The sequence below is a fragment of the Protopterus annectens genome, chromosome 1.part1, assembly GCF_019279795.1.
Source record: "Protopterus annectens isolate FY-2018-M chromosome 1.part1, PAN1.0, whole genome shotgun sequence".
Classification (NCBI taxonomy): Eukaryota; Metazoa; Chordata; order Ceratodontiformes; family Protopteridae; genus Protopterus; species Protopterus annectens.
In genome coordinates, this window is record NC_056726.1 from 1761256482 (window position 1) to 1761283466 (window position 26985).

General features: G+C 41.3%; 1 protein-coding gene across 2 annotated transcripts in view; it reads right to left on the reverse strand.

The window, feature by feature from the left end:
- SYTL1 (synaptotagmin like 1) overlaps positions 1-26985 on the reverse strand; it is a 1083808-nt gene that overhangs the window by 341465 nt on the left and 715358 nt on the right. For both annotated transcript variants that reach the window (XM_044084360.1, XM_044084368.1), the window contains one exon: positions 19397-19847. In XM_044084360.1, the coding sequence (XP_043940295.1) occupies positions 19397-19847 (451 nt within the window). The remainder of the gene's footprint in view (positions 1-19396; positions 19848-26985) is intronic.

The following is a 26985-nucleotide window of genomic DNA, read 5'->3' on the forward strand; positions in this document are numbered from 1 at the left end:
ATGTGGAGGTATAGCACCCCCCACCTAGGTGGTTTTTACATAGGCCAGTGTGTTGAATTTACCTGATGGAGAAGTATTTCCTTTCACTGTGAAAACTGGCCGTTTGTGATCGAAAGCTTTTGATATTCTCGTCTCGAGATTCTGGCGTTCGGCATTCTGGGATTCAGGATTTGAAAGGTAATCCTTTGTTATACATAAAATATAATACTTATTGTCTAGTGCCCCCCAACAAACATTCCATGGCATATATAATTAAAATAAACAGAATTTGTTGTCCAGGGTAACCACCCTCCCATCTCGCTTACTACAACTGTAATGCTTTTTGTCAAAGCCTAAAGCAAGTCTACAAAACGGTCTCCCACACTGTCAAATTAAGTGAAAATAAAAAGCTGGTGCTCATTGTAGAAAACATGGAGGATGCCTGGGAGAAGAATAATGTATCAGACAGATGTCTCAGTGTTCTATATACTGAGAGATGAAAGTGTTTATTCATACTGATTACATTCGTAGAATAAACTCATGAGTCTGGAATGTCTCTGTTTTATTGTAGTACACCTTGGTTATTTTTTTAGTCCAGGGTCAGCCCCACACACTGGAGGCACTGTGCTGAATCAGTCCTGTGTGCCATTACTGAATGTGGTATATCAGACTGCTTCATGGATATGCTGCTTCAGGAACTCCGTGAAAAATAGCTTGCATTACATGACACTGGGTGACATGGCATTTGTACATTTTGCCACATAATATTATCAAAATCACAATATAGGGCCTATTATCTTTCAAGGTCTGGTCATTTTAGTCCACATTTAACTTCTCCTATTGTGGAGCCAATAGAAGTTAAAAAGAGAATGATGAAGTTTATATCACATGGGATCACCCATTACCAACAGTTCAAAAAACAGATGTGATAGAACCAGATGTGGTGGTCCATGAAAAGCAGACAAAAGTATCATTGAGTATTTAAATTGCTACACTCAGTGATTACAGTGTCTTATGTACAGAGACAGAGTCAAAATACCAGGATTTACAGGCAGAAACAAGGGCAAACCCAGACAGTTCCAACAGCAGTAGGAGCAATGGGCCTCGTTAAAAAGAATTTACAGTGTTATTTAGATACGCTACTGATACATGTAACACCGTATAAATTGCAGAAGGAGTCAATTCTGGGCATGTTGTGGGTGCTGCAAATAGCACTTTTGGCTAACATCAAAGACTAAAACAATATTAATTTCAAGAACTTTAATCACACTTTGACTTAGGAATGTGGTCCATTTCCATCACGGTATTAGAAGCCCAAAAGACTTGGAGAAATTAAACAGAGTGTAACCAAACTGTATACTTCTGACACTAATCTCTTTTACTACTCTGTCTTAATCAGTTGCCTACTGTGATATTACTATGTATAAATAGTGTTGCGGACCAAGGTTTAGATTATTTACATATATTTTTTTTTTACCAAGCTTTAAACTACATATATTTATTGTAGGTATTATTGTGCTTTTGATCTAGGTTATGGATTAAAAAGGTCCCTTGAAAATCCCATTTAACTGGTTAACAAACAAACAAATGTTATAAAAGTTACATGCACGTTCCTGACAAAAAAGGATAAGTGGGGAGGAACAGGGCAATTATGAGAAGTACCCATTGGTATCTAATCCCTCTCCAAAATATAGGGATCAAACATGGAACAAATATGATATGGGGGAAAAAAGACCAGGAAGAATCTAGAGACAGAGAACAAAGTAAAACTCCATGATTTTATGGCAGATAACTGTTCCAGTGCTGATCTTCTTTTCTGAATCTGGAGTGGAGCTGAACCAGTCACACTGTGGAAAGCTCAGCTGTATTCTGCATTATGTCACGCTCTTTCGTAAGAAGCAAACAAGCACAAATCATCAATCTATGATTAATCCAAGCAAGTGCCAGAAGGACAGGAATGGTTTATGACTTAGACACAGCCTTCCTTCAGATAATTAGTATGGCCTAGAAGAAGTAAGGGCCTTATGCCTTATTTGTTTTAAGCAAACCTAATTCATGAATCTCAGTCATTCTACATTACTTTTGCTATTGCTTTCTGTGTGATATATGACACTAAATTTTGGGTAAACACACAATGAAATATTCGACACTGTATTTACATATACTGTTTCCTACTCACCCTATATATTCCTGTATCAATTTATTTGTTTGTTTGTTTGACATATATTTACCAGGACAGTCTGTCTGGGTCAAAATAACCCATTTTCAGCAGAGACCCAGGGAGAAAAGCTCCAACTACAGACCATGATTTTATAACATATTATAAACATATTAGAACATCTTAGTTTAAAATACAGAGTAAAGTTGTTGCTGGTTCATGTAGAGACACAAACATCAGAGCATTTAACCATACAAAAAATACATATATGTACATCTCAGTCATCACAGCATTTAACTATACAAAAATTCAGTGTATATACACTATTATACATTCTTTTGCTCCTAGGCAAAGGAGATGGGTACAAGAAATTCTTTCATGGTGAAGATGGTTGATAACTTCCTGCCACCTTTTTTATTTTATTTTGTTACAGTTTGACAGGGTAGTGAGATATTGGACAACCACTACATTATTATAGAATAGGAAGGTATTAAGGGGGAAGAACTGGGAGAGTGTGGAATGTAGTGTTAGCTATCTCAGGTACAGTCAAGTTAGAAGGAAAGAGAAAGAGGTGAGAATTTTGGCTTGGAGTAGATCAGGCAGGGGAGATAAAGCAGAGGTGAAGTTATGCAGGAGTAGAGCATGACCAAAGCCATGAATTATTTAGATGCTGTTTAAGTAAGTGAGGTTTTGAAAGCTTCCAGGCTAGGAGCTGTTCTAATTGATAAGGGGAGAGAGTTCCAAACTTTTGCAGCTGAGTAAGAATATAGGCTTTGTCTGGAAGTTTCGAGGGCTTGGAGATGGTAAGGAGGTTTTTTTTGTCTTCAGACCCAAGTGTTCTGCTTGGGATGTAGGGTTTGACTATATGGTTCAGTGCTGGTCAGGCTAAGGGTTTATAGATGATGCTGTGTAACGTTAACAGCTGGACATAATAGAGATGGTTATGGAATTCTAGCCATTGAAGCATATGTAGTGCTGTACAATGATGTGTGTAGGATTTTGAGTTAGTGGCAAATTTGGTCACTTTGCTGTAGCACTGTTCCATTCTGGGTCTAATAGAGAATTGTAGGTTAGTAAGAATAGTGGTACCATATAGTTGAGAGGGGAGCAGGAAAGTTTCAGCAAGAGTGTCTTTTGTTGATGTGTTCAGGAAGTGTTTGCTTCTATACAGGATTCCAAGTTTCTGGTGAATTTTCTAAACACTGTTGGACATGGCAATTGAACTTAGGCTGATTGTCGATGGTCACTACTACTAGTTTCATTTGTTAGACCATTTCAACGATGGTGTTGTCTGATGAATGTATTTTGAACTGGTTTATGTCAATAGGGTTATTTTTTGGCAGGAAGAGAAGGAGTTTGTTTTTTTTAGGGTTATGGAATTGTTGGGAGTTAGTGAACCAGGTTTCAATGGCAATAAAGGATTGTTGCATGATGGGGAGAAGTTGAGGAAGTGTAGGAGAGGAACAGATGATAGTGGAGTCATTTGCATATTGTATGAGTGTTCCTTGGGCTGAAAAAGTATACATGTTGTTTGTAAAGATATTAAAGAGTAGAGGTCCAAGAATGGAGCCTTGTGGGGCACCAGTGGGTTTTGTGGTATGGAAGGTATTGCATTAGACTATTTAACAGCTTGCTTTCAATAAACCAGGTAACTATTAAACCACTGTAGGGTGGGAGGTGTAAATCCTAGGTTAGAGAGCTTGTTCAGGAGTATGGAATGAGAGAGAGTGTTGAATGCTTTTGATAGGTTGAGAAATAGGGATGATACAAAGTTACCTGCATCCCTTGCCCTATTTACAGAGTCACTGAAGGACAGAAGGGCTGTAGATGTGCTATGGCCTGGGCGGAAACCATGTTGCATGTGCGTGAGTAGATTGTATTGCATTAGTTGTTGGTGAATACCCTTTTCCAGTATTTTAGAGATGGGAGATAGAATGGCTATGGGTTGGAAGTTAATAAGCTCTATGGAATTTTTCACTTTGTGAACAGGTATAATATGAGACATTTTCCAAATACTAGTAACAGATGCTTCTGAGATGGAGCTATTAATTAGGATACTTACTGGGTATGCAAAGGAGTCAGCAGCTCATTTAAAGGTACTGACATGGCAGGTTATCTGCCGAGATAGAGCAAGGTTTAAGTTTTAACTGTAGTCTTTTCATGAAACCTGTAGGGATGGGTTGAAGAGAGAAAGTGGCAAAGTTTTCAGAGTGGGGTTTAGGGATGTTATGGTGAAGAGGGTCAGGGCTAGATGAAGAGACACAGTTGAAGGTACTAGTAGAGGTGGTGGGGGTAGGGCTGGAGATGGGAGTTTTAGAAATCATGCCAACTACAGATCGTATAAAGTGATTGTTGAACTTGTTAGCAGTCTGAGAAAGAAGGGCATCAGGAGAAGGCCAATGTTCCTTTTTCATCCCGGGGTTAGGTAAGGATAATATGGAAGACCAGAATTTTTTGGGGTTAGGTCATTGCTCATGTTGGAGGTGACTGTAGAAAGTACAGTTGTGTACCTACCATAAATGTAGATGTTCAAGTGTATTCACTGTTGCAGTCATTACTCTTGGGTTATCCTGCTGGCAGGCTACCCGCAGTCGGTCTGAATTCCAAAGTTCTGGTCCGGCATCGGTTGCTGTCACCTCTTCCCTGATGTCAGTGTGCCAGGGGTATAAAAGATGCAGCCAATGCCATTTTCTTCAGTTTTTCTTGCCGGAGATGTCAGGTGCCCCCAAAAGGGTAGGCTAAATATATTATGCCAATAAACATACATGCACTAAAGTAACATTTCCTTCATCTACAAGCAAATACACCACATAGGTTGTATAGAATTGCGAAGTACAGATAAGACCCAGCAAAAGAAAGGGGGATGGTGGGAGGGTAACCTGGACTGCAACAGTGAATACACTCAAACATCTACATTTATGGTAGGTACACAACTGTACTATGTTCTTCGTGTTTCACTGTTGCAGTCATTACTCTTGGGTTGAATCCCAAAGCTGAGGATGGGTGGCTGGGCTAAATAGGATTAGGAGAGGCTATGAGGCCCTGCAGAACTGCAGTGGCAAAGCCTGCTCTGGATTTAGAGTAAAGAGGTAAGTGGTAGTGCTTTGTAAAAGTGTGCACTGAACTCCAAGTTGTAAGATGTCTTTGGTTGGTACTCCTCTGAGAAAAGCTGCTGAAGTGGCTGCTGCTCTGGTAGAATGAGGCCTAATGCCCTTAGGCACTGATTTGCCATGCTGTGAATAGCAGAAATGAATGCAATGACCTATCCATTTAAAAATAGTCTGTTTTGAGATAGCCTTTCCTTATGATCCTGCAGCATATGCCACTAAACGTTGGTCTGTCTTTCTGAAAGCTTTAGTTCTGTCCAAGTAGAAATGTAGCTGTCTGTGTATGTCCAAAGAATGCAGAATTTTCTCACCCTTGTTCTGTGGGTTTGGATAAAAGGTAGGTAAGTGAATGGTTTGGTTGAGGGCCACACTGGACACCACCTTAGGCATAAATGTAGGGTTTGTCCTCAGAGAAACCCTATCTGGATGAAAAATGATAAAAGGTTCCACAGCCATGAGTGCTTGTAACTCCGAGACTCATCTTGCAGAGGTTATTGCTAGGAGCAGAGCTGTTTTCCAGGATAAGAATTTTATATCAGCTGTTGAGGCTGGCTCAAAGGGAGGCAGTGTGAGTTTTCCAAGACATAATTGAGGTCCCATGCCAGTATTGGTGCTCTCCTTGGAGGCCTGATGTTTTTGTCCCCTCTGAGGTACTGCCTTATTAAAGGATGAGAAAAGATAGGTGGTTCCGTACTGTAATGAGCTGAAATGGCAGAGGCATGAATCTTAATTGATGAAAAGGAAAGGCCTTTGTGCAGCATCTCAGTTAGGTATTGTAAAATCTGAGGAATATTTGGTACATACGTGTCAATGCCTTGTTCCTGGTTCCAAGCACAGAATCTCTTCCATTTTTCTGCATAAGATTTTCTGGTACTGGGCCTCCTGGACTCCAAGAAAACATCCATAACAACTTTTGAAAGAGGAGTGTTCTGAATGGCTACATTATCTGCCATGCTGCCAGATTTAAGGTCCTGAGTTGGCTGTGCAGGATCTGATTGTTTTGTTGGGTCAGCAAGTGAGAAGTTTGAGGCAATATCCATGCTGGACCTTGAGACAAGCTCTTTAGGACTGGGTACCAGTGCTGGCGTGGCCAGTCTGGTGCAATCAGTATCATTTTTGGCTTCTCTTGTCTGACCTTTAGGAGTACCTTGGGAAGGAGAGGCAGTGGAGGAAAGGCATATGCTGTTAGGTTTTTCCAGCTGAAAGATAGGGCATCCACTTTCCATGCTTGTTTGTGATAAGTCCTTGTGCAAAATCTCTGTAATTGGCAGTTGTGAGGGGATGCAAATAGATCTATGTCTGGGCATCCCCATTTCCTTGTTATCATGCTGAAGACTTGTGGACCCAGTTTCCACTTGTGGGGATCCATGAGGTTTCTGCTTAGTTCATCTGCCAGAGTATTTGTTTTTCCTGGCAGGAATTGTGCTTGCTGGTGAACTTGATAAGTCAATGCTGTGTCCCACAAGGTCATTGCTTGTCTGCAGAGGGGGTTAGGAATGTGTGCTTCCCTGCTTGTTTATGTACCACATGACCGTAGTATTGTCCGTCTTTATCAGTAGTTGACCTGGATGAAGTAGATCCTTGAAGGCTGTCAGGGCATTCTGAACAGCTAGCATCTCTTTTTGATTGATACGAAGATGCATCTGCCTTGCGGGCCATGTGCCCTGAATACCTTTTCCTGCCATATGGGCCCCCCAGGCATAATTTGATGCATCCGTTGTTAGTGTCTGTCTGGCTGTTGGTAAAATGGCAGACCCTTGTTGTGGTGACAGGCCTGTGCCCACCATTGAAACTCCTGTTGCAGGCAGGGAATGAGGGTAATTACTGTCTCCAGGCTGTGGCAATGCTGAGTCCAAACACTTTTTAGATACCATTGTAGTTTCCTCATATGCAGTCTGGCATATGGAATTAGTACAATGCAGGATGCCATGAAGCCCAAGGCCTGCAGGATTTTCCTTGCAGATAACTGGGTCTTTGTTGACCAACTTTTTGAAGTAAGAAGTCAGTCGCCTTTGTTTGTCTGGCGTGAGATAAGCCATCTGGGCAGTTGTATTTAAGCTTGCACCCAGGAATATTATCTCTTGAGAGGGTACTAGTTTTGATTTCTTTTTGTTTACTGTGTACCCTAGGCAAATTAGTAATCTTTTTACAAATGCCAGATGCTTTAGAAGAATGTCTTTGTTCTCTGCTTGAATAAGGCAGTCTTCCGAGTAAGGATATATTTGGATTCCTCTTTGTCTGCAAAATGCAATTACTGGTGCCAGGCATTTTGTGAAGACCCTGGGCGCAGTAGATAAGCCAAAGGGCAGTGCAGAGAATTGGTAGTGCATTGAGCCAGCTATGAATCTGAGGTATCTTCTGCAAGATTGTCTGATTGGGACATGCAGGTATGCCTCTTTTAGGTCCAAAATTACGAGCCAAGCCTTCTTGCCCAGCATGGGTAGTAGCTGCTGTAGAGTCAACATCTTGAATTTTGGAACATCCAGAAATGTGTTTAGTATAGACAGGTCCAATATTGGTCTCCAGGTTTTGTCCTTTCTGGGCACCAAGAAAAGTCTTGAGTAAAATCCTTGCCCCTGCTCTTGCTGTGGTACTTGTTGAATGGCCCTCATGTCCATGAGGGATGTAATTTGCTTTTGTGCCTCTGCCCATTGATTGTGTGGCAGGTCTGGCATACCTTTTGCCCTTGGTAGGGTGTGAAAGTGGAACCTGTAGCCCTGGGACACTATGTTCAAGACTCATTTGTCCTGGGTAATCAGTTGCCAATTTGGTGAAAAAAGTGTTAGTTTTCCCCCTAAGGGGGGCTGCCAAAAGCTAAGTGCTTGGATCTGGCAGAGGAAAGTCACTGGGGCTGTTTCCTGTAAGGTTGTGATTTGTCTTCTCCGCTTTTGGAGGTAGGAGCACCCCATTGTTTAGGCCTGTATGAGCCTTGGGGCTGAGATCTGCCTCTGCGACATCTGTATCTGCCTATTTGTGGCCTGTCTGATACTGGAAAGGACCAATTTTTTGAAGGCCAGTTCCTGCTAAATCTGGGTGGCTGTACCTGTAAGAAATCCTTAACTGTCTGCATGGATTTCGCTTTATCCTCCATTTTCTTCAACACCTCTTCTGCTTTAGCACCAAACAAAGTATCATGCTGTAATGGAGCATCTAATAATTTTTCTTTAACATGATCAGGCAGATTCTGTTCCTTTAACCAAGCATGCCTTCTAATGACAGAACCTGTAACAGCAGCCCTGCAAGAGGTCTCCACTGAATCATAACCACATTGCAAAGTATGCTTTCCCACTTGTTCAGCTGCATGCAATAAATCCTGCATTTTCTTGTTCTCCGAACATTCAGAATTTGTCAAAATTTTCTGTTTAAGCAGTGACATTAAATATTGCTGATATTTAAGCATATGAAACTGACAATTTAAAGCCCTTACAGCCAAGGTAGCAGAAGTGTAAACTTTTTTCCCCCATCTGTCCAGTGCCCTAGAATCCCTATCAGAGGGGACAGGGTTTTTTGCAGTGGAAGCCTTGACCCCTTTGGGACCCTGAGATATAGTTTCTGGGTCAGCAGCAGGGTTTTTATATAGGAATTTATGAGAGCCTGGGACCCTGTAGTATCTGTCTGGCTTAGCAGGTGCAGGGGGTAAAGAGTCAGGAGACAGGCCGGACTCTGAAAATACATCATCTACAATGTCTAGAATAGGTGGAATAGCAAGAGGTCTGTGCTGAGGTAGTAGCAGAAAGTCTCTGAGCCTTTTCTTAGATTCTGAGTAATCTTGGCCCTCCCAGTGAAAATGCTCCCTCATGGTATGCAGGGTTTCCCCAAAAGAATAATCCTCAGGAGGAGAGGCTGAAGGAATGGATTCTTCAGCATCAGAATCCTCATAGGGAAGAAAAGAATATCCCTGTTCAGAAGAGAAATCAGAGGAAATTGAAACCTGATTAGAAGAATCATATTTTGTCTCTTGCCTAGGCCTCTTATCAGGAGGGGGATGGGAACCCCTGATCAAAGTAATTAGATCTTCAGCCATTTTAAGCATCTGTTTTTTAGGCATGGAAGTTTGAGTAGGAGAATGCTGTACTTGTTTCTTTGTCTTTAGAACTGTTTTAGTCTTTGTCTTTGAAGCTGAAGATGGTTTAACATATAACTGTGTAGGTCTGAAGACACCCTCAGAAGCCGATGCCTGCTCAGCGGCTCCTGACCCATCTGAGGGAATGATTTCCGAGTGCCCAATACCTTGAGTTTCCAGAGGCCCAGTCAGCTCCTCGTGGGAGTCGGAAGCGGCCTGTGGCTCTGAGGTAGCAGGCGTCAGGGGCTGTGAAAGCGCCTCACTGAGAACTGGCGAACCGGCGACTGGCCTAACAAAGGCCTCGTCGTCGGTTTTGGACCTCGGATGCCTATCTTTCTCCTTGTCCTTACGTTTTTTGTAAACTCCAGCCGTCAGCTGTTCCAATGGTATTATATAGTTAAATCTTTGGCCAAAGTAATGAAATGCAAAATCAAACCAATGCTTAACAGTGCGTTGGTTAAATCTAGCACAAAACAGACAGCTAACAACGTCGTGGTCAGGGCCTAGGCAAGGAATACAGTAAGAATGAAAATCCTTATGAGGTATTTGCTTCCCATAAGAAATACAATTGTTAACTTTTTCTGACATCAGTCTGGAGCAAGAAAAAGGTTTCCCTAATGGGGTACTTAGCTTTAATGAAGACTTTGGTTCTGAAATTCGGATTTGAAAATCTCAGTAGTCAGCCGACCGGCACTTGCGAACTGCTTTTGCTTCGGGCACCACGTGGAAAGAAAGACTGAAAAAAATGGAATCGGCTGCATCTTTTATACCCCTGGTGCACTGACGTCAGGGAAGAAGTGACCGCAACCGCCGCCGGACCAGGACTTTGGAATTCAGGCCGACTGCTGGTATCCTGCAGCAGGATAAGCCAAGAGTAATGACTGCAACAGTGAAACACGATGAACATTAATTATTTTTCCTTAATTACTTGTTTCTTAACTTGATTGCAAAGTTGTCTATAGAGTAGTAGATTTTCTTCATTTTTGTATTGTTTCCAAGTATCCCAGGCTATAATACCTTTTTCATTAGAGTTTTGCATGCTTTGAATACCAAGGAACATAACTTTTTTTGATTCTTTTAGTGGATAATGGAGCAAGAGAATTAGGTGTTTGTAGAAAATGGTGTTAAATAATGTACAGCTTCTTCTAGAGGGAGATATTTTAGCGGTGACCAATTTATTTTTTTTACTGTTTCATTGAATTTTTCTTGAGAAAAACTTGTTAGGTTGCTGGTGCATTTCAGAGTGTGTCTTTTAGATAGGTTTGTGGTGGCTCTAATGGCAAATGTGGGTAGTTGGTCGCTAATGGAATCAGGTAATGTGCCTGTAGAGATAAAGTTACTAGGATGGAATGCTAGAATCCAGTCTAGAGTAGATTGTTGGGTGTGGTCTTTATTGTATCGAGTAGGACAGTTTATCAGTTGAGAGAAACCAGAGATGGTTGACATTGCTTGTTGATAATTTTGATTTAAGAGATAGCCAGTCTATGTTAACATCTCCTAGAATGATAGTTTCATGTTTGATTGTTTGTGATATCCAGGATAATATATCTTCAAGAATGTGCATATTATGTCCAGGAGGAATATACAGTGCTATGATACAGATGCGTTTGGTCCTATTAAGGTCAAAGGAGAAATGAGTATTTCAGCATTAGAGAATATAGGAGTATTACAAGTAAAAGGTGTTATATTAAAGGAGTCAGGGTTATGTAGGGCTACACCCCCACCTTTCTTATGGGTTCTAACCAGACTAGTTATGGCAAAGTTGGGAGGTATGACTTCTGAGTCTTTTATGTTAGGATTTAGCCAGGTTTTGGTTAAGGCTAGGTTGTCTGGTTAGAACTGGTCTATCCAGGCATGCAAGGGGGGTAATCATTGTATAGGGTTCTGATGTTAAGGGTCATTACATTTAGGTTTTTAAGACATGCTCTAGGGGAATGGTTACTGACCTGGATTTGGGTGTATGCCTCCACTATGAAGCAGTAGGGAAATTAGATAGAAGTAAAGAGCATTCTGTTTTTTGATACAGTAGAAGGAAGGGGTAAGAGGTCAGGTTTGTGTGTGCAGTGTGTAGTGAAATAATTGTGGAGAGATATTAGTGAAGCTGTTTGGTTGAGATAGGTGGGTGGAGTTGGAGGTAGCTGACGGGGTACACTTTACTAGAGTTTGAGGTGATAGAGATATTGCCAGGGTGAGCAATATTAACAGAGAAGTTAAACACGATGTTAGAAGCAAAAATAAATTTTGAGATAAGTTTGAAAGGTTTAGCAGTGATAGTGTAGTCTTAAGAGAGATGAGTAAATGTTTGGTTGGGCTGGTTGCAATTATAGGGCTGTGTACTATGAGAAAGGAATTAGGAAGCACACTGGGGAACAAGGTTAATTGGAGAAATATCCTGATTGGTGTTTTGAAGGTTGGGTGGCTCTCTATAAACTATAAGTGTAGGGGTAGTAGGAGGTGGGTGGGAATTTGAGGTAGGGTAGGGGAGTGGAGTGATGCAAGGGTGGAATAGAGCAGGCTAATCTATACAAGGAGAAAAAAACAAGAAAAAAATCATACAGATGCGTATGCATCTGAACTGCAGTATTTCTCCTTTACCTTCCCAATTAGCAGGCATCTGCTCACTAGAATTCTCATGGTCAGCAGTCAGTAAACAATACAGCAAAAAAAAGAATGAAGGAAAGGAAAGAAGGATATATGTGCTCTTTGGTGTTGCCTGTCCTCTTCATCTGATCCTACAAGAAGCTTACAATGCCTCTCCCATTTGTGGTATATATATATATACATATATATATATATATATATATATATATATATATATATATATATATAATATATATAAAATATATACACATATATGTACACACATGCACACACACATTCAAATCTTTCTACAAACATTGGCACTTGCTTGATAACACAACAGTATGCTTATCTCATTAATAATAATACTTGATTATCTTTCATCTACTTTCTGTAGTGGGTAAACAAAGAATGTGTGTGCCAGAGCTGGATCATGGTAAAATGAGGCCCTGGGTCAGGGTAATGGATTGCCCCCCTCACCCCATAGCCATTCTAGTGTCTAGGCAAAGCCTAAAATAATGGGGGGCAAAGGCCTCAAATCAGGGACATCTTTTAATTACTGCTCTTATAAACTGGAATAACAGGTTTTGCATCAGCATGATTTTATGGTGGATATAAAGTCTGAAATCCAAACGTCTGTCATTATTTAGTGACTTTAGTCCTTAAAAACATGCCAGAAGTTTTATGAGGAACAGACCAAAAATCTGAAATAAAAATCTGGACGATGGAGAGGTATGACTCTTGAGTAGTCATGGTTGGTGTAGAGGATTTAGGCTCTTGTTTCCTGTAGCAAAGGTACAGGGTTTGAGCCTGAGCAAGTTAATTAACTAACTTGTTATCCCTAACTAGGGCATTATACACATGCACTCACATGCCTTACTGGCGTCCACAGAACGAACGTCCGTCTTGAAGGAACTCACACCCAAGCAACAAACCGTAAACTCCACATATGTGAAAAAGCAGCAAAAATTTGCATGCATTGGTCACATGAATGTGTATGTGTTAATACACAGAGTGCCTTCTTAAAGAAGAATGCTGCTAAAAGAAAAAGAAGCCGCAGCCACAAATATGCTTGCGTTGATCACATGGATGTGTATGCATTGATACACAGAATGTGTTCTTAAAGAAGAATGCTGCTAAAAAGTAATCATGTATTTCTTTTAAATAAAAATTAAATATTGTGTCAGCCCTTTGGCCAGTGGGCTCCCCTAGCCAATGAGCCCTTGGCAACTGCCTATGTTGCCTAGTACCGGATCTGGTTCTGATGTGTGCCATACATTTTCCATCTTTGACTCAGCCATCAACTGACTCTATTGAGCAGTTAGAAATCTTATAATGAAATATCAATTCAGTGTGATTTACAGACAATCCCTTGGATTCAGAAGCACTGTGGACATAATAATGGCCAGTCATGGTGTGTTTACTGTGCATGCACCATGAGTCCCAATGTTTACTAACAATGAATGTAGCCAGGCAAGTGTGCATAATGAAAAGCACATTAAATATCCTGGTTTTGACTACATCAAGGACCTGCGGAAAGAGCGTGTAGGAATATGGTGTGACCATGGGGAAGTACAAGTACCAGCATGCTCAGCTGTTGAACACAATCCCTGAGGGTAACTGGGATGACCTTGCTTACAAGGAAAGAAGTTATATGGCAGCCTTACAGGGTCATGACTTTCTGTGCTAAACTATACTCTGACCCAAAAATACATTTGTGGGATATACATACATACATACATATACATAATTGTGTATTAGTCAATGCAACCTAATCCCCTACAACAATTTTTACACCATTGAATGGCTAACTCTGACACAATGCACAGTGTGTAATCCACATTCCCTTTTTCTTCTCCTTGCTCTACCCCTATCTTCCCTGCTATGACCTCTTTGTAACTAAACTCCTCAGAAGTCACCTACCACTAGCTAGTGCTTTATTTGTTCTTTCTTCTTTCATCTATTTCCTTCATTCTTTCTTCTTTCTACCCCATATGTCTCAATAACTCTGAACCCTTGTTGATGATTGTATTCTCCAACACTTGTGCCAATTCTAAACTTTCCTTTGCCTCTATACTTATTTCTTAAACATGTCTTATTTTTTATATCTTTTCTCTATCCAAATATTGTTAATCTTCTCATGTGTAGTAAGTAATTCATAGAAATATGCTTTTTAAGTATTGAACTTTTAAATATTGTAGACTTGTTTTATATATTGTATTTTTAACTACTGTTTTTATGTAAATTTTACTTAACTTTGGAGCTTATCTCACTGGGCCTCTACTGAAAAAGGACATGTAACCAGCTAGACTAGCCCAGTCAACAAATGTAAAATAAATAAATAAATAAATATTCTCTTATCTAGAGGACGCTGTCCACCAAAGTTAATGCCAAAAGTGATTGGTCTATACAACTCTTACCCTGATAGGCACCATCTGGATAGAGTGTGTGCTGCTGCTCACAGCTCCATTCTTGGGTGACTTAGAGGTGGACACACCAGTCATGTTTGTGGGAGGTGGGAACCTCACAGAGAGATCATACAAACTTCACAAAGGCATTAGCTAGTGGTCAGTATTAAATCTTGTACCCTGGGCCTGGTAGGGGACAACCTTACCTATTATATCAACTGTGGAATGCTGAAGACAATCTGGTGAAGAATATTTGGGATGGATGAGAAGAAAGCAATAAGAAATGAAGGTATCTAGCAAGGAGATGGATGGATTGTGTAAGAAAAGACCGATGGAAGTCAAGCATGAGTGTCAAAGCAGGTAGGAGAGTGGCATTGAATTCAGAGATAGCAAGGATAAAGGACCTGTTGGGATGAAGGATTGTTAAGTGGAATGGGAGGAACACCCATAAACACATTCTCAGAGCACAGTAAGTGAATTTGATTTTGGTATACACATATGTGACTTACAAAACTATTCTGATAACAACAGTAACATACATGCAGTGGTATGGGTAGGGTTTTGCTGGGGACATGTACTCAGTAAATGTGCCTGACATTAACTAAAGATGGTGGGTACAGATATATAACTGTCAGACATGTTATCAGAATACTATATGATTGGAGTAGAGGAGATTGATGGTGTAAGAGGTTTTGCGGGGTCATGCAAGAACAAGACTGGTAGTTCCAGTGTGTTCCATTTCAGCACAGCAATGCCTAAAAACAGGGAAAGCAGAAGAACACTGCAGAGTGTGGGACATCTGCTGAGAAATCCACCCTTAAGCCTAAGTTCTGCAATGGGAGAGTGTGGTGCTTGTCTAGGCTATCCGTCTCCATGGACAGTGGCTCTTTGGCTTGCATGTAGCTGAACAGAGTTACTGGGACCATGACTGTGAAGATATTTAGGAAGATGTTGATGTGATTTGTGTCTACAACCACAGTTATGATGTGGTGTGCCACACAGCCATTGACATCACATGTGCTGCCTAACAAAAACCTCAACTCCTGGCACGGGAAATGTAGGTCAGCATGTGGGGAACCATCAAAAGTACCAGCTTCCATGGAAATGGAGGAGTTTCTGGCCTTGCCCAAAGGTGGTAGCACCTCGACAGAGTCCCACAGCATGGTGCTGGATGTTGGAGTGGAGCTAGATCAGGCAAAGACACAAGTGATTGGAGATGCCCCATGTATCTAGATGCATTTCTATGCAAGTCTGCCTGTAAGTCCTCTTAGTCAATGTCTAAATTATCAAATCTGTATGATTAAAGGTAAACAGGCATATCAAGGGATAATCCTCTACAGCTATCTGTACAAGGCATGCAATTAAATTCTTTACTGTTATCATGTATTTGTAAAACTCAGTTGCACTTATACTTCTGGTGCTTGGTCATACATACACAAGATATTTTGTGGTTTGGTGTATAGACAGGTGATTCCTTATCAGATACCACCAATATGAACTGCCCCACCTGATGCTGGGGGAGTTGCAGTCTCTAAGAATGATGGTGGAGATAAGCTGGCACAGTTAGGAAGCAGAGAGAATGTGTTGGACACAGGAAATGTGACTACTGCATCCCTGGCAAAGATCATGGACACCTCAATGCCTGTGGATACCTATATTATCCACACCACACAGAGTGGATTAGTTAATGGAGACACTATTAATCAACTAAATGTGGTGACCCCTAATAGACAGGTGTCAGAATCAGCCCCTGCACCCAGGAGTAGTAAGGTCCAAAAGGGGGGGGGGTGGTTAATCTTGCCAGTTGGACACATGGTCACTACCACACCTATGAGATTAATGTGTCAGTGATAGCAACACAGTATATATGCAGGGCCATCATGGATAAACAGGCTAGTACCACCACAGCAATGGCAGAGTTAATGAGGGTTATGCAGGGTGTTTGTGGTGACCTGCAAGAGCGCAGGTCCAACATGTGCAGTTGCTTGGATAGACTGAATCAAATACTGGAACATAAAATATGCTTTCAGTCAGATCTGGGAGGATGAGGGGTCATCCAGGAAGAAGGTCCTCTGCTATATCCGCAGATAGAAGCCATCATGGCCATAGACAAACAAAATTAAGTTCCCACAGTACAAACACTTTCATGTCTACATCTGTTGTGGAGATATTCTACACCTAGCATAGGATGTCCCAGTGGTCAAGACAGTTGCCACAGTGGAATACCTCATAGCAGACATCACTCACAGTCATGCAGTATACCAGCATCCAGACACAGCTGTGCTATATCCAGTGCAATTCCTCGTATAGCTGACTGTCATGGGTGGGGGCATGCATGGGATGCTGAAACCTGTCCCATATATACACTATACCTGTCCAGTGCATCAAGCCACAGTGTTGCAACTACTGTTGAGGCTGTGTCCCAGCAGACCCACAGTCACACCCCACAGACGACAGTTTAGCACACACTTCCCCAGCACTGGACCTTAAAGAGTTTTACATTAAAGCCCCCACCCAAAAACTGTCAGGACACTCCACAACACATTCTGCTTTCATAATCCTCAGCACTCACCCACCTCTCTGAGAAAGGTATCCAGTCGTGTGCTCCCTTCTCCACCTGTGGAAATGATGATAAGTTTGCCTTCCTCTTTCTATGTTGTTACTTGGGTTGCCTATATCTGATACACAGCATGGCCAGCCTAAGAATGGGTACGCACAGTCCGGTGTACTATAGTGTATTTGTCTTGCTTTTGCCTACTGTGTTTTGAATTTATGTGCATGTTGCTGCCTCTTTGCTAGTGCTGTGACATACTACTTCTGCGTCTGTCTGCCTTGATCACCCCCTGCTGCTGGCTCCTCAAGTGAATCCTCATCTAACTCATTCCTCACTACCTGGAATGATGGTGACTGCTACCTACCCTGGTGTAACTGTTCTAAGTATGATGTTGTGTAGAACTGCACAAACTGGCACAATTTTTGCACGTGTTACAGTCATATTGCAGGGCACCAGAGGATAAATCCCAGGCAGTGAAACATGCCTTCAGTAGCCCAAACATGCATTCCGTAATGTTCATTTTTTTGTGACTGGGCACAGCCATACTCCCTTTTCTGTTGGACTTTGTGGATTTCTTACAGTTTTCATGAGATAGGGTTCCTGTGCATAACAGACATCATCAAAAAAAGACGCCAGGGGGAAATTCACCCTAGCAAACCATGGGTACAGATCACAGGTGTGTCATACATGGGAGTCATGATAACTGCCTTGTTGGCATACACACATATTGTAAATGATACTCTGTGTCTTGCAGAACACTCGCAACTGATGGAATGATAACCTTTGAGGTTCACATAACGTCTTCCCAATTCACCAGGTAGGTCCTTTATCATAATGTGGGTACAGTCTATGGTCTCAGTATCTCAGGGAAATGGGCTGTATCACATACTGGAGATCGCTGCAGTGACCCCACTAGGCTGCTGAAATTGGAAGTTTCTATAGCTAATATAACTAAAGCCACACATACTATAGTATTCACTGGGATAAGTACTCCAGGACGTCCATGGGGCTTCAGACAAGGCTGACAAGTGTCCGCATTTGTTTTGGATGATGCTTTATCTACTTGATACCAGTCTACAATTTCAATATGATGGAGTCTATGAAAGTTTAAGAGCAGTCAAATGACTCAATGACTCTGGGGATGACATTGTGTACTGGTGGTTACAACAGTAGGCAATAAGACCTTCTTGCAGATACTCATTTAAAATGTGACAGCAACCCCTAACTTGTTTTAGAAGTTCCCTTAATCTGAGCATGAACATTCAGCCAAGGTCAAATATACTGTGAGTGCAGTTCCATTGCACAGCATTTCCATGTTCATGAATTGGTCTACCATCTTGTTTTGTTTCATTAGCATAAACAAAGAGGCTGATTTTAATAATTTTGTTCAGTACCATGCCACATATAGACATTAGTACACACTGCACCTGGCAGTGCTGTTTGGCTTGTTTGCTTGCTTGCTTTGCAGAGTCTGTTTTAATGAATCACATATACTCTGCCCGTGACCACTTGGTGCAAATTCAGTTAGCATAATGTGGCAAAACTTTCTGAATCTAGACCAATGTTTTTAAATTGTAATACCCTGTACCCTGCAAAAAATCAAACAGAAGACTGCTGTATGGACCTATTCTTTATATGTATGACTTTGAAATGTTATAGGTCATGTTTGACATTCATCTTGTATGAATGAGCAAGAAACTTTGAAGATTTTATATATATATATATATATATATATATATATATATATATATATATATATATAATTATACACACACACACACACACATATATATATATATATATATATATATATATATATATATATATATAGAGAGAGAGAGAGAGATCTTTTTTGTTTTATTTATAATGCAAAACTCTACCTAAAAGGATAGGGTATGAATTGGTATTTTTAACCAAATAAAGTAATGCAAGAAAAACATGAATTATACCAATCCTGAACAAAAATAATCAACTGGATAACTAACCAAATAACTAAATAAACAGCAAATAAACAAATAAATATCTATGAACCACTGAGAAGATATTTTATCTTTCTTAGTAATTTGATCCTGTAACATTGTTGATTATTTTTTTAACACATTTATTAAATTATCACTTGTGACACAGGCAAATTTACATTTGTACAAAAGTAATCAAACTGTATTAGTTGTTGATTAGTTTTGGTAGTGATGTGTTTAGTGTGGATAGATATCTAGTTAACATGTGAAAGCCCACAGTTCATAACTTTATTAGATCTCTCTGTCTTAGGCCAGCAAAGATATGTGGTTTCAGAGATACAAGAGCTATAGCTTACAGGGAATGGAATCTGTGGGCTGGCTGGATGATAAAAGAAAACATTAAATATAATAGCTGTAGACTAGTGGTAATATAGGTCGTCAGACCCCTGCTTCCTTAACTAAAATACATTTAGAGTACTACACCAGAATTAAATGGTACCAATGAACGTCTGTAATAAGTAAAGCAGATAGAAGAACAACACTGTCATAAAACTGAGTTAATAGCCGATTTATATAAAGTGGGTAGTACCTGGATTTTTAACTTGATTTATGGACTCTTCACCACGGTGCCCACCATTTTGTCTACTAGCTGTACCAGGCGAATGTGCCCTCTTATGCTCTGCTTCAGAAAGACCAGATTTTCCTGGCGAATGTGCCATCTTATTTCCAGAGTCAGAAAGTGGGGATTTTCCTGGAGAAAGGGACATCATATGGTCGTTGTCAGAAGCATGTGATTTTTGTGCAGAATAGGGCGTATTAATCTCAATGCCTGGAGTTTGCATTTTTCCTGCTGACTGTTCCATTTCATTATTAATGCGTGGAATTCTTGGTTTATGAGGGGATGGTTGCTCAACATTGTTGATGCTAGGAATTTTAATGTTTTGAGAAGACTGTTGCACCTGATGGTCAGTGTGAGGAACTTCTGATTTTGGCTTAACTTGGTCCATGATACGGGGTTGCTCTGTAGACACTTTGACATTCTGAAAGAAAAAAAAAATAGTAATTACAGACTTTAATTATGAAAGCACAAAAGACCCGAAGAGGAAAGATGCATTATCAACATGGTGGTAGACAGAAATATTCATTTTGAACATCTTTTCTACCGCTTTCACTTTCTTTAAAAATTCAGATATCCAATCCAGCTACTAACCTTCTCTCCATGTACAAAATGCACACGTGCTTTCCAGTTCTTGCCTTCTCCTAAAAATAATGCGTTTTCTTTAGCTTATAAATTTACAGTTTATTTACAGTATCAGATAAGATTTTTAAGAAGCATACGATGTGTAGTGAAAGTGCTGAACTGCAAAGCTAGAGACCTGAAATCCATTAACTCCAATCTGATTAATGTGACCCCGAGCAAGCTGTTTAACTTCTCTCAGATCCTGGTTTCCCCTTAAGAAAGAGAACAGTGGTTGGAGGGGAACACATCATTTACAAAATAGAAACAAATAAAAAAATGAAAAAAGAAAGAATAATCAAACAGAGAAGCATATCCATGTGAAGCCATATACTGACATCATTCTCTGTATATGTACTTTGATACAATAGATGAACAGTAATGGTTAGAAAAAGTCATACAGTCTGAGACAGGTTGCAGAAATTTAAAAGTATGTACAGTGAGGACACACTGTATCATTGGCGGAGGGAAAATTTTGAAGATGCTGATAAACCTTGCATGACTAGTGTCCCTGGTGTAACAGAGTTGTCCATGCCAAAGGAGGCAGTGGCCAGAGAATTAACAGCTTTCTGACCTATGGTGAGGAACAGGGTGTTCCTACACTTACAGTGTATTTTTTGGAGGGGGTAGTTTTCCTGTGCAAAACTAGAGTCAGAGGTAGATGCTAAGAACAGAATTCATAGGTCTATAGGTACATAAGTAGTGCTGTATTTTTAAATAGCAGATACAAGCAGTCCATTAATTAAAACAGGCATTTTATGCTTTGGAACTTAGCAGGCTGACTTTGCCAAATGATAAACAACATACAACAATTTGTGCAGGCTGAATAAACAGTCTGTTATTTTTTCTGTTAAATATCACTATTGTACAAATGCAAGTGTTGTAAATAGCCGCTAAACTTTGGTGCTGGTAATCGTAAACAGAACGTTTGATGCTGACATGCTTATACAACAAACACAGAGTCTCTTTCAAGAAGTTTTTGTTCCAAACCTTTACAAAGGCCTTCTGTTGTCAAAACAGGCATAATAGTCTCCCCTACTGACCTGTCTCAGAACTGATTAGGTTCATAGGTAGGTACTAGGCTATCTGCCCTAGGGCATTTATAAGCCTAGCCAGAATGTGTTGGCTTTCGCCTCCCTTTTAGCCTCTGTCCTGCAGGGCCATAGAAGTGATCTCAGGTGTAAATTTACGATTTCCCATCCACTCATCAAGATTTCTTTTGAAGAGGGTCAGTGAGGAGCTCTGCCTAACATGGATATGGATTCTATTCCAGAGCGAGGGAAGCCTCTGGGATATGAATCTATCCCTCCAACATGTCCTATTTATTGTTGTGCTGAGGTTTAAATCCCTGGAGCATGTAGCTCTAAGGGATTTGGATTTCTTGAGGTGGAGCATGTCCATTAATTCCGGGTTAGACATGGCCTTGTACGTCAGGCAGAGATCGCCTCTAAGTAGGCGGTAAGCAACTGAGTAGAGCTGGAGTTTCTTTAGTCGAGCTGCATAGGGCATCTGTTTGAGGCCCACCATCCTCTTGGTGAGGTACTTTTGGGGTCTCTCTAACTGTTGCAGGTGTTGGGTAAGGTACATCCCAAATGGAGCATTGTACTCAATTATGGGCCTGATGAGCGATGAGTAGAGGGGCACAATGACCTCTCTTGATCTAGATGTGAACCCTTTCATGATTAGGTGGGCTATATAGAAGGTTTTTCTAACCACTTTGGCAATGTGATTATCAAAGGAGAGGTTACTATCTACTTGGGTCCCCAGATCCCTAATTACATCTTCCGTACTTAGTGGATTACCACCTATGTGGTAGTTTGTGGGCACATTGCTTTTCCCAAAGGGGATGACTATGCACTTTTTGGCATTTACCTTGAGGCCATGGTTCTGACACCAGGTATCCATCAACATAAGACCCTTCTGGAGGATGCTTGTGTCAGCTGGAGAGTCGATTATGGCTCCCAGTTTACAATCATCTGCGAACTTGGTCAGCCACAGTCCTCCCATGCTTGCCTGTACCTCAGAGCAGTACATACCAAACAAGAGGGGTCCCAGGACTGAGCCCTGTGGGATGCCACTTGTAACCGGTTTGGAATCAGACATGGCACCTGCAACTCTGACCATGTGGGTTCTATCCCTAAGCCAGTTTGCAACCCATCTTGTGACACAGGGGGTTAATATTCAAGCTGGTAAGCTTATTTATAATGCCAGAGTGGGGTATTGTGTCGAAGGCCTTTGCGAGGTCCATGTAGGCTGCATGGACTACCTTTCCCTCATCTATGGCCTTGGTAACTGTTTCAAAGAAGTCAACTAGGTTTAAGAGGCAAGATCTGCCTTTAACAAAGCCGAATTGGGTAGGGTCCAGTGTCTGGAGGTTCCCAATGTCTTTGTTTATGAGATCCATGATGATGTGCTCCATAGCTTTGCAGACCAGGCTAGTCAGGCTTATAGGGTGATAGTTCCCGGGATCCATTGTGGCGCTACCAAGGTGGCGCAGGATAACTGTTGCTGTATGCCATTCTTTGGGTACATATCCTGTAGTAAGGCTGAGTTTGAACAGTGACTTTATGTGAGGGTTCAGTTCTTTTTGGAGCTCATGTGAGAAGCAGCCTGGGACACCATCTGGTCTGACTGATGCTGTGTTTTTTGCTTTGGAGAGGGCTGCTTTCACCTGTGTGTCTGTGATGTCTGGGAGACTACATTCTTCTGGGATAGACACTGGCCCCTTTGGGGGGGAAGGGGGGTAAAGTTTGCACTGAACCTGTCCGCCAGGATGTTGGCAATGTCAGTGGGTTCAGTGTATTTTTTGCCATTTTGCACCAGCTCAGAGCAGATCCGAGAGTTGCCACCTAGATTCTTGACATAGCTAAAGAAGGCCTTGTGATTATCTTTAGAGTCTTTGGAGATTTTTCTTTCAAAGCTGGCCTTTGATGATTTTATGAGGGATCGTAGTTTCTTGCTAATACTGATCAGGGATGCCTTCCCTTTTTGGGATTTTGCTCTATCATGTAATAGTTTCCTCCTTCTATTGTATAGCTTATTTATGGCTGAGGTCCACCAGACTGGTCTCCTGTTTTTGGAGGAGTGAGTCTTGGTTTTACTTGGGATAGCTTGATCCATGCATTCCTGTAGGTGCTCATAGAATGCATTTGTAAAGGATTCTGCGGTTTGGGCAGCATTTTCCATTAGCCCGGGGGCTTTGAAGCTTTCCACCTCGGTCTTGAGAAGTGTGAAGTTTACTTTTGAGAAATTTTTCACAGTGGTTTCCTTGGCTGGGGGTGGAGTCAGGATGTGGATGTCCAATGTGATTAGTTTATGGTCTGATCTTACCAACGAGGGGTTTACCTTTGGTATGGAACATTTAGCCCCCATGTTGGTGATGACCAGGTCCAATATGTTGTCCCCTCTTGTGGGAGTGGTGACCAGTTGTTCCATGGCGTTTAAGCTTTTAAACTCCAGGAACCGTTGGGCAAAGGAGTTGGGACTTGAGTAGTTTTCCCAGTCAATGTTTGGGTAGTTGAAATCACCCAATATCTTGGTGTATGGTGAGACCTTCATATTCTCCACTGTTGTCAGGAATGCCGAGTGGGGGTCCTGAGACAAGGTGAGTGATCTGTAGCAAGCTACAAACTGAAAAGCAGTTTTGCCCACTGTTAGTTGCACATAGATGGGTCTCCGATGCCTCGTGCAGTGCCACTAACCTGGAGGTGTGGGTATCCTTGATGAAAATGGATACTCCCCTGCCTTTTGTATTTCGGTCTGGGTTCTGGGGCCGAAAAGCATGGTATGAGTTATATCCTGGTATTGCTGGGGTGATCTCTGGAGCCTTGAACCAGGTTTCTGTTACTGCACAGATATCAATTTTCTCCATACTGAGGAGTGCCTCGAGTGCATTCATCTTGAGGTTTAGACTTCTGGCATTGAGTAGCATTACCCTTAGTTTTTTGTTTCTTGTGTTGTCTATGGAGGTGGGTTTGTTTTTTGAGCCTTGCCTAAAAAAGGCACGATGAGGGTGGCAAGAGCCTTAGCCAGTATTCGAAAGCCTAAGGGTGACAGGTGCAAGCCGTCCCTAGTGAAGCAACATTGCTTGTCGAGCATGTCATCCCAGGCTGACAGACACTGGATCCCCTTTGAATGACACCAATAGCTTAGCCAATTGTTAAAATTGATCATTTTGTCTTTATACCGTGGCATCATTCTTGGTGAGGGCAAGATGCTACTCAGGGTCAGGGTCATACCGGCCTGGGCTACATGATCAGAGAGCTCCTCTATGTCTCTTTTCATGTAGTCCAGGGAGGTACGTCTCAGGTCATTCACACCAACATGGACAATGACAGTCATATTTGTACTTGCTTTGAAGAGACCTGAGTGATTGTGGTATGTGGCGGATCCTGGCACCTGACAGGCAGCTTACAGTGACCTTCTCCTTGTTCAGTCTGTTGAGTGGGACGTCAGTGTGCCTGACAATAGAGTCTCCTATTACTAGTGTATTTTGTGTGTTATTTAGCCTTTAGGGCTGCGACTGTGTGACACACTGCCTTTGTGAAGTATGCGATACGTGAATATTGTTGTGGGGTAGCGGTTGCTTAGATGTCTGCTTTGGAGGTCTATGCTGCTTTGGCAAATTTTTATTTAGAGCTTCCAAATATGTTTTTGTGTGTTTATTGTCTTGTTTGCTGATACGATTGGTCTATGTGAGGCTGGTTGTGTGGTGCGAGTGGTTTCCTTCTCCTCCTGACTAACTGTGCCAGTTTTGGGTTGAGAGAGCTCTGCCTCCAGTTTGGCTGTATAGTTGCATCTCTCCCATACATTTGAGTTTGTTGGAAGGAGGAGAGAGTTGTCTGTGTACATAAGGCAATTGTAACATTGCCTCAAGATTCCCAGATTCACCAGCTGGACTGGAGAGTATACCTAAAACTGTCCTTTGGACATGCCTGAATAGTTTAAAGAACTGGTTTATTGATTGTCCACAAGGGATGAATAGGGAGCCTTGTACTACTAAATAGTATAAGGGGGTGTAGTGCTATAGTTTGTTAGTGCTTACTTGAGAAGTTTGAGCAAGTGCTGGGCTGTAAAAGGAAGGTTGAGTGCTTGCTTTGAGAGTTTGACTAGTTCTAAGGGAAAAAATGAAGAGCAGAGTTTGTGGAGCCGGGAATACTTTAAAACTGCTTAAACGGTGCTGCACGATGTTGCGTGACATTGCACGATGTGCAAAACCGCACAGATGCGGGTTTTAAGGCAGGGAGCTTGAAAGAGATAGGAATTAGCCCAAAACAGCCAATAAGCTACTAGTTGCTGGGCTGAGACCAATCCTCCAGGAACAGATAGGCTGCTCAAAGCTCCCCACTCTCACTGGTGAACAGAGAAGATTCCTCCTATCCAAGTAAGGATATGGGCAACACAGGAACTTATACCACAGCCAGAATTCAGCAAAACCTGAAATCTGGACTACTCTTGTTTAGAAAAGGCGGGAAACAAGGATATATATATATTTTTTTTTTGCAGAACAACAGTAACTTACATAAGAAACACTCTAAATGCTTTAAACATGATTCTTCTCTCCTCCACAAGGCATCACTCCAGTCTCCCCTAGAACTCCTTTGCCAGTAACTGATGCCTTCATATTGCCCTGACCTTAAATAGCTGGAACATCACACTTGGAGATAAGATGAGTCTTATACCTGTCAATTTCCATTAAAGGCCAAGTTTTCATTACACTTTACATTCAACTCATATAAAACAGGAAACTTCCAATGCTGTCAGCTGGTACAATTGACACTGTGCATATTTATCCTTTTGTCCCACTAGGCTAGATGTCTCTTTTCAAGGGAACCCAAGATGGTATTTATACTACTAGTGGAAATTTTGCCAGGGTACCAGAGAAACTTCCCCTACACTTTTTGATGGGTGACAAGGGATATTTTACATCCACCTGAGTTACCAACTAAATTAGATGGGACCTCAGTTTGACATACTGAGGAGTGCAGCATTGTCATCATGCTTCTCTGCAGCAAATAACCAATCATATACAAGACTGTGCCTCACACATCCTCAAATTTGCTCTTATACTAGCGGCAACCACCACGTTATGTCACCAGTGACCTCCCTAACTTGATCTCACTGACTTCAAGGCTCATGGAAGTTCTGTGGTCAATTAATGGAGTCTTCACATTGTGGAGGTAAATGCCAGAGCAGTACTGTATCTGAAACTAGAATGGTTGTAGTGTCAGGACTCATTGGCAAAGTCTGAAATTGACTTTTAGCTGATGGAACCACTGCAGTAGAGGACATGATCGTTAACGCCATGTGTACAGTAAATAACAGTGTAAACACCATAAGGCACACCTAATACAAAGCCTTCTCTCTCTCTCTCTTTCTTTCTCTCTCTATCATGTAATATTTGCCTTGAACAACATTCTGCTCAAATAGTACATTGAGTGTTCTTCATCCCATAACCTGTGTGATAAATTTTCTCCTTGTCCCACCTCTGAGACATCTGTATTTACAATGAAGGGCTTATAAAAGTCAGGGGACATCAAAACAAGCTCTGAACATAAATTATTTTCTTAACTATTGGAAGCTTCCTCTGCTTATTAAGTCTGAAACTTACTGCGCAGTTATCCCTCAGTGAGGTCTGTAAGTGAACATGGATAGAGGTAAACTGAGGTATGGATTTCCCTATAATAACTATCAGAACCTAAAATGGTTCTTACTCTTTTTGTCTCATTTGAGTTTACTTTTCCTCAGGAACTATTTCTATATGGTATTTGATAACTGCAGTTCTACCTGGAAGTTCTGGGACCATCTCTATTTCTCAAGAGGAATTTCTATTTTTGTTCTTTCTGGAGCTTTGAAAGAGTATCATCTACGGTTACCTTAGATATGTTTACCTTAAGTATGGTTATCAGTCTTTTTCTCTTTCTCTTGGTCCCTCATCTCAG